The sequence below is a fragment of the Podarcis erhardii genome, assembly GCF_964252035.2.
Source record: "Podarcis erhardii genome assembly, chromosome: 12".
NCBI lineage: Eukaryota > Metazoa > Chordata > Lepidosauria > Squamata > Lacertidae > Podarcis > Podarcis erhardii.
The window spans coordinates 40,160,372-40,169,322 of NC_138513.1; the positions used below are offsets into that span (position 1 = coordinate 40,160,372).

Consider the following 8,951-nt stretch of genomic DNA (forward strand, 5'->3'; position numbering starts at 1 on the left):
TGTTGTGAGCGTCATTACAAGTAGGCAGGTTACTGCTGCAGTTTTTGTCAAAGCCCAAATAAATACGTTAAGCAGGAATAAAGTCTGTAAATTCCACATCTCCTTTTCGGGACAAGGATAGATTCCAGAACAGATTAGTTCCTCCAGTAGATTTCATTGTTTAAAGAGCAACAGAATTCAGAATTTTGCCTACAGGAAACTGGTGGCTTCTGAGTGTAACATGAACAACTCTATTGTTCAACATGAAAATTTTCATATCCCTCCGTACCAAATAATTTTAAACCCGGCAATATGAAACAGGTAACAGCTGGATTTGTTGGTGCCACAAAAGTTCAGGGGTAGATCCAGTCATATGCTTGTCTAACAAGGCTTTCCTGGCTCCCTCCTGCTCAACAAGCCACTGCCACCCCCCCCCCCCAAAGCCCCTCATGATAATTCATATTGCAATTAAGGGCAAATTGAAGTGCTCATGTATAGACAGCAAATACATTCTTGGTGGTTTGAAATCAAATCACTAACCTGCTTCCCTTTTCTTGGATTTAACTTTTGGTTCAACATCCACCAGCAAGGTATCCAGAGGCAAACTATCTGGCAGAATGAAATACCTAATATTGTTGCCTCGAATACTTAACGTCTCCAGCTGGACAGGTTCTCTGTTCTTCAGAGTCATCTTTACAGCTTTAAGATGTGTATTCATACTGACATCCACTCCTGAAACAAAGAACAGGAAGCTTCCTCTACACTGTTTTCAAAGAGACTTATATTAATAATTACAGAGTTCCTAAATGGAGAGTAGTATAAGGTATTGTACTACATTTCCCATGCCATCTAAGAGACATTAAGCGCTTTACAGTGGGAAAGCAAAATGAATGTCCTACATGTGTAGTCACCATAGCACAGCTGTAGAAAAAGTCATACTCAAAACCAGAAGAAAAATACTACTTCCTAAACAGCTAATTATATTTAAATCATTTTATCTGCATTGCCTAGACCTCCAGACCCTTTTAGTATTCTGTCAGTGCAGAGGTAATTCACTATTACCTCTGCCCACTGCAACAGTACTTAGATATAACTAACGCATGCACTCATAGTTCAAAGCATTATCCCTTTCCCTTATTCTGGTGATGATATAAGTGAAGATGTCAATATATACAGACAGATGGCACCTAGGCAAGTTACAAGTCATTAAACAACCACCTCTCAACTCCCCCCCCCCATCACTTAGCTCTATTTAACATCAGCCATGCAACCATTATAGCAGAGCAAAAATGCTTACTCTGAGAGCCAGTGTGATATAGTTTCAATGCACTGGATTTCAATAAGGAAAAACCTCCCCTCTGCTGTGCTATGAAACCCAGTGGAGTAGCCTTCATTAACCTAACCTGATTCACAGATTTTGGGAAAGAAGATGGGATGGTGCACATAGGCATATTGGAATTTCTTGAGAACGGTGGACTAATCAAACATTTAAATGAAAGACTAGAACAGCCTAATGTTTCACAAAAGGAATCTAACATTTAAGATATCCCAAATCCCATACCTGTGATAGTTCCATGTACTTGGGTCCCGTTCTTCAGTTCTATGGTTACAGTTTCATGACTAAGTTTCATTAGAAACCTGCAATGCATAAATGAAACAATAACATTTCCAGCTCAATGCGCTGGTACTAACAAGTGCTAAAATTATAGAGACCTTTGTCTGCTACATTTTAAAAATGCACAATTATTTCTGGACCACCCCACCAGCCAATGGATAACTTAACATGCAAGCAAGCTCCTCATATTAGTCCCAATGAGACTTATCTGTGGAAATTAGGGATTCTCCAGTCCAGCAAGTTTGGTTAAGTGGATGTGGTTTAAAAAAGGAGAGGCAGCTGTGGAAGTTTATGAGAGCACAAAGTATCTAAACGCCCATATCCAATGCTGACTCCATGGTATGTCAAATCAGGACGACTGTTTTGATATCCATGTTTCAAGGGGCCCTGCATACAGTCAGGGCAGTGCACTGCACACCCATCGCTGGTTTACTTCTGTTTTCCTACTGGTAATGCAGAGGCAGCAGTGGCAATCCCCCCCTTGCTCTCAAGAAGGGGGTTCTTCCCCTGAACCACTTCATCCAGAACGTCCTGCCCTGAAAAAGGACTCACCACTTCCTTGGAGAGAAAGCTGCAACAGAACAATTTTAAGTAAAGAGGGATGTGCCATTAAGAGGAGGGGCAGAAGCAGGTGCTCTGGAGAGCCCTGCAACAAGTGCAATTTGCCCTCCCCTATGGATAGGGGACGTGGGTGGCGCTGTGGGTAAAACCTCAGCGCCTAGGACTTGCCGATCGCATGGTCGGCGGTTCGAATCCCCGCGGCGGGGTGCGCTCCCGTCGTTCGGTCCCAGCGCCTGCCAACCTAGCAGTTCGAAAGCACCTCAAAGTGGAAGTAGATAAATAGGGACCGCTTACCAGCGGGAAGGTAAATGGCGTTTCCGTGTGCTGCGCTGGCTCGCCAGATGCAGCTTGTCACGCTGGCCACGTGACCCAGAAGTGTCTGCGGACAGCGCTGGCTCCCGGCCTTTAGAGTGAGATGAGCGCACAACCCTAGAGTATGTCAAGACTGGCCCGTACGGGCAGGGGTACCTTTACCTTTATGGATAGCCTGGCCCACCCAACACAAGTCCATCAACTGGCCTTTCTCCAAATGTCCCCTCATAAAGCAGCCTAGAAGACAAGTTACAAGTGGGATGGCCTTTCTTGCAATGCCCCCACCTATGGAATATTCCCCCTGGAAAGGCTTACCTCGGCTCCTATCAGCACCAGGCAGGGATTTAATATTCTCCCAGGCCTTTAAAAATACCTATTTTGTTATCAGCAGTATTTTATTAGTCTCTGCAAAACTACAGCAACCTGGCCAGTTTTGGCTTATCATTAGCAGGTTCTTGTTGTTGTGCTAACTGGATCAATTGCTGGAGATTGATTTGTGCCTGTCCACAACTAATTCTATTCTTGCACCACTGCTGGCTGGACATGATTAATTTACAATTTCCTTCTTCCTCCTCCTTTCCAGTTTACTAAACAGAGAATCCTAAAATCACAGAATTGGAAGGGACTCTAAGGGTCACCTAGTCCAACCCGCTGTGATGCAGGAATCGCAACACATAGGGATTCCCCCTTCCCACCTGAAACCATGCAGGATCCTGCTTAGTGCTAGCCGTTTTACTGCTGCCCAGAGAACAGTTTCTATTAGGCAACTCGTTGATTATTATTACAGTATTTACTAAATTTGTACAGTGCCCTTCATCCATACGTCTCACAGAGGTTCATAACCTAAAGCTACAAAGGGGGAAGGAAGCACTGCAAATTATCATTTATTCATTTGGGGCTAGGGGTCCCAACTTTCAACCCCACCTCCAGACCCTCCAATTGCCCCTATTTTTCAGCAACAGTCCTGGATTTACAGAAGCCGTTCTGGTTTCTAATTTGATCCCATGTCCCAGTTTTCCTTAGGATGCCCTTATTTTGGTCAGAGGAATGTTGGAGGGTATGGAGTTATGAGACTCCTGTCCTGAGTCAAGGAGAAAAGTAACTAAACCTTTAGAATACATTTGATGACAACCCTGTATAAGGAAGTTTTTTAAATTCTAATGTTTTATTATGGTTCCCCCCCCCACACATTTTGGAAGCCGCCCAGAGCAGCTGGGACAACTCAGTCAGATGGGCAGGGCATAAGTAATAAAATTATTATTTCTCTTATAATTATGGAACGGAATATTCCTATTTTCATGGGATAAATATTGAAGGGCATGGAGTTGTGCATCCCCCTAGCCAAAGAAATAAGTAGCTATACAACCTTCAGAAGACATCCCTGTATAGTTAAAGTGTTATTTTTTTTAATGGAAGCTTCCCAGAGCGGCGGGGGCAACTGCAAGTCAGATGCGTAGGGTATAAATAATGAAATTATTACAGTGGATGCTCGGGTTGTGAACGTGATCCGTGCGCACACGCAGGTTGCGATTTGGTGCTTCTGCGCATGCACACAGCACGATTTACGGCTTCTGTGCATGCGCGACCTCCGAAACCTGAAAGTAACCTGTTCCGGTACTTCCGGGTTTCGGAGCGTCCGTAACCTGAAAAAACGCAACCTGAAGTGTCTGTAACCTGAGGTATGACTGTATTACCATGACTATTATTATTACGGAATAGGGCGTCCCAGATTGATATTTGGACTGGAGCGTAATTGAAATTTATAAGATTTTGGAACACAGAAACAAAGAAAATAATCAAACTGTTAATTCCAGCACGGGGGGGGGGGGGGGCTAAATTGTTTTAATTTGCCATCTCAGTTGATTGGCATTATTAATTGTATTATGATTTGGCACTGTTATGATGGGGCTATTATAGTGGTACCTCGGGTTAAGAACTTAATTCGTTCTGGATGTCTGTTCTTAACCTGAAACTGTTCTTAACCTGAGGTACCACTTTAGCTAATGGGGCCTCCTCCTGCTGCTGCACGATTTCTGTTCTCATCCTGAAGCAAAGTTCTTAACCCGAGGTACTATTTCTGGGTTAGTGGGGTCTGTAACCCGAGGTACCACTGTATTGGATTGTTGTAATGGAAAATTTAAAAAAAAATAAAAATAAAAAGGAATAGGACGTCCCTATGTTTATCGGGTTAGTGTTGGAGGCTAAGCACCTCACCCCTAAAAAAACAACCAAACCAAGCAACACCCCACCGTCCACACCTGCTATATGACAAAGGCCAGAGGCGGGAAAAAGGCGGGGGGGGGACGACCGTTGCGTGAGGTGATGCTGCGGGGGGGGGGGGCGGGGGCATAGCAGCAGCAGCAGCAGCAGCAGAGGGGGGGTCGCAAGGGCGCCTGGGAGGAGACGCCGGCCGCGCGAGCTCCGACGCCGCGCCCAGGCCCGAGCCGCGTCTGCCCAACGTCTTTTCCCGCCCCTTCCCTTCCCTTCCCTCCCCGGCCACGCGCTCGCCCTTTTACCTCACGAGCTTCATGGCGGCGAAGGCGTCGGGCCTGGGCGAACCTGAGGCCGCAGCTTCCCCCGGGGCGAAGGCAAAAAGGACGAGAGGGGGAACGGAAGAGAACCGAGCGCGGCGGAGGAGGAGCAGCCGAAAACCAGGCCGCTCTCGACGCTGCTGAAGAGAAACCCCGAGTGGCGTTTCCCTCAGGAGCGCGCTGTGAATGGCCGGAAGCCCCGCCCCTTGCTCTGTTCTAGGCCCCGGAAGTGGAAAGCACGTGGGCGGGAAGGGGAAAGGTGGTCGGGAGCGAGCGCCACCTTCAGGCTCGGAGGAGTCGTCGCGAGTGGAAGGAAAGGATGCGGAGGAGGAATTTAAAGAAAAAGAAGAGAGGGAGACGGCTGCCATCACGACTAGGGCAAGATTTGAACCTCACCGGTTTGTCCCCCCGCATGACAGATGCGTTATTAAATAAAGGAGTAAACAGTCACTAGAATAAACTTGGTACTGAACCTTGAGCAATCTTTGGATTCGACTTATTGATTTTTTAAAAAACCTAATTTTCCAAAGAAACACAAGGCAGCTAATAAATAAACAGCAAAATGAGTTAAAACAAATGAACCACCTGTCCAAATTAAACTCACTCGCACAATCAAAATACTAACTAAAAACAAACTGCATTTCTAAACAGACATCAACATAAAACCAAGCCTTAAAAAAGTATTATTTCCAATGAACATTGTAGATGACATATCATTATTATTGTTAATAGTAGTAGTAGTACCCCACCCATCTCTGGTTGATCTCCTTCAGTTCAACCAGTTGAATTTGCTTACTACTCTCCTTCTAAGGAGTGAAAGCTGACTTAATAGGTCCACAGTGAGGGCCACAAACTGTTCAGCTGTGGGAGCTAACCCATAAAATAGATGTCAACAGAACTGTTATTACATGGAAAGAAAGTTACCTATAACAGGAATGGCTTTCATCAGATTATTTTGTCCACTGTAACTTTGTGTCGGTAGTGTGCACACACTGCACGTCTTCTAACGATTCCCTGCGTGGGGATTTCACTGCTAGGTTTGCACTAATAAACATGCACGCCATACGCACATAAGCAGAAATACAAGACGCTCATGTCACTTGTTGCCCACTGTTGGTCCCAACATTCATCAAGGGGGACTTGTGTAGGGAGAGTACAACTTGATGCTGTTTTGAAGCTGCTTGGCCACCTATGCCCAAAGGTCCCTTTTCAGGATCCTGCAGTCTCTCCTGGGACGACATGGGCTCCTCCTGTGGTTGTCACTGTTGCTGCTGCTCCCCATTCTTATGGTCCCTGTACTGTGTGTACAAAGGTGCAACAGGGTGGGAGGGGGAGGGGTGGTTCAGTGTCTATAAATTGCTGTCAAATACAATAAGATTGCTCAAAGCAAGCCCTAATGGCATTTTCGCTTTGCACACAGTGCACTTCTGCTAAAGGGAACACCCTTTTGCAAAAGAACGCACACACACCCATTGCAGCAACCACTAGCAAACATTGTGCAAAGAAAACGGCAATGGCTGTTGTGCAAACAGGCCCAGGCTAAAAAGCCCTTGAGCTTTTTGAGGGTTGGTGACCTCTTATGAGCTACTGCTTATTAACAGTGAACTCTGGGCATTCTGCAAACATTTGATCAAGGGCACCCACAAAGCTCTGGGTGCTGTGAGAGATTTTTGTGGGGAGTGTCCAGAAAACCTTCAGGCCTTTGGGTGTGCTCTGCATGGGACTTTCACAAAGACAGGAAGCCTTTAGGGCAAGCATAGAGATTCATGTGCATTCCTGAAAATAACACAGACGACACTGCCAGCTTCCACAATCTTCTCCTGGGTGCCATCTTTGGAGTGCAGGTCTGAGGTCTTGAGGTTCCTGCTAAGAACATACATCTCCTGCAAAACCACATTCACTTACTACTGTTAGGCCCTAAAAAGTTTTGCAGAAAGGGGGTTTGTTTCAGAATCATAGCTGTCAACCGTCCCTTATTTGGCAGGAAAGTCCCTTATCCCAGCACTGTGTCCCGCTGCTGTCCCTTATTGATGAAGTCCCTTAAATTTCCCGGGTTTCAAAGGAAGCAGCTCCTCTACCTCCCTCCCTGCCGGCCAGGGAGGCTCCAACTGTGTTGCTTGGCTGCGTTGCTCACCCAATAAAGAGTCTAAGAACGACTGGGGGTGGAGCTTGCATGCCTTGTGCCGATCAAATCGGCCGCGTTGCCTGGGGACTCGCCTTTGCTCAGCGCTTCCCAGCGGAGAGGTGATGTGGTTTTCCTTGCTGCATCCCCTTTGCCGGGTTGCTGTGCTGTGGGAACCACCGCTTGAGGCTTCGTTTGGCTGCTGGCTGGGCTTTCTGCCTTTGGCTTGGAGGGGCTCAGAAGTTGAACATACCTGTGCTCTGAAAATCCCTTATTTTGGCTGCTGATCCCTTATTTTCGAGGCTGCTGGTCCCTTATTTTCAAATCTGCAAGTTGACAGCTATGCTCAGAATCCAAGAGTTATAGACAAAACAAGACATACAGAAAACTCATTTTACCCCACAGTTCTGCACCAATCCAGAGTGCTACTTAAAGATCTGGGTCTTTGCTGACTTCTTCAGTGTCTAAGTGCACGCCCAGGCTCCTTCTCCTGCCCAGCTGCTATAAGGGTGGCACAGCAGGAAGGCTCAGGTGTGCAGCCGACATGAGGCACTTTAGGAAGCTGGAACTTTTATTGTCGTCCCCCAGCCCCCAACGCCAAGCCTTCAACAGTGGAAGAACTACCCCTATATAAAGAAGGGTGGTACTCATAAACTAATAGTGCAATGTAGTAGTTAATACAGTGGTCATAGTTTTGAGAAAATTCTCACATTGCAATTTGCAAAACCTGCACTTTGGGCAAAAGTTAATAGCTTTATTTTGGATCAGAATTTTGGTATGTCACACAGTACAATAAAAAGTCATGGGAGTGTGGAGAGTGTGCATATGAACTTAACAGTGCTTAGTTCATCTTTTAGCTGCTATTTTACCGTCGTTAATATTGCTTTATGGATTACAAATGCAGTATTGCTTTGCTAATCCTATGACTTTTGCTTTAAATGTGATGTTTCAGCTTAATTTTTGTTGTTGCTTTGTTAACAGTTTATAGATTGCAATTGTCTGACTGATTCTTTGTTAATTAGTCTATGCTGTATTTCTGATCTTCTATTATGTTATATGTTATGTACTGAGTTGAATAGGATCCAAACTGCAGCAGTCTGATTGGTCCTAGAACAATAGGCTCCAAAAGGCAGCAGTCTGATTGGTCCTAGAACAATAGGATTCAGAATGCAGCAGTCTGATTGGTCCTAGAACAATGCAGCAGTATGATTGGTTAGCAGGAACCACCCAATCATGCTCCAGATAGAAGTGAATCCACAACCTGATTGGCCTACAGTAGAATCCTGGAATTAGCCAATCATGTGCAGCCCATTGTGTAAATAATGTATATAAAGCAGATACTTTGAGGGGACATTCATTCATTCCTCCTCACCACTATGAGCTGAATAAAGAGCATGAAATCACTTTGCGACTCTGAGTATATTTCACTGGCGACGAAGGTGGGATCCCGCTGAGCTGACTGCCACACACAGCACCGCAGCACCGCCACCTGCCGCACCGCTGCCTCGCACCGTGTATCCAGGCTTCAGCTCCGGGACACAAGGAACTCAGAATGGCAACTGACAGCAACTTCTCGCCGTTCAACCCAGCATCTGGAGACTGGGAAGCGTACGCCTCCCGTTTCACCTTCCTCCTAGAAGCCAAAGGGGTCACCGATGAAGAAGACGCCAAGAAGAGGGCAATATTCTTCAGCGTCTGCGGAGAGGAGACATTTGAAATCGCCCGGGCTCTCCTTGCGCCTGAAGACGTCGCTACTGTTCCATACAAAACAATAATGGAACAGCTGAAGGGGCACTTTTCGCCACAGCCCTCAGTGGTGGCTCGTCGAAAT

The 8,951-nt window shown here is 46.1% G+C and overlaps 1 protein-coding gene across 2 annotated transcripts in view; it reads right to left on the reverse strand.

The window, feature by feature from the left end:
• The window catches only part of SNRPD1 (small nuclear ribonucleoprotein D1 polypeptide), a 5,522-nt gene extending 394 nt beyond the window's left edge, over nt 1-5,128 (reverse strand). Inside the window, exons 1-3 of one of the 2 annotated variants that reach the window (XM_081833916.1) lie at nt 4,984-5,128; nt 1,541-1,617; nt 520-711 (exon numbers count right to left, since the gene is read on the reverse strand). In XM_081833916.1, the coding sequence (XP_081690042.1) occupies nt 520-711; nt 1,541-1,617; nt 4,984-4,997 (283 nt within the window). In that variant the 5' untranslated portion in view covers nt 4,998-5,128. Of the gene's footprint in view, nt 1-519; nt 712-1,540; nt 1,618-4,725; nt 4,746-4,983 lie in introns of those variants that run through there. The other variant, XM_081833917.1, reaches the window with a different exon arrangement.
• Between the last annotated feature and the right edge of the window lie 3,823 nt (nt 5,129-8,951).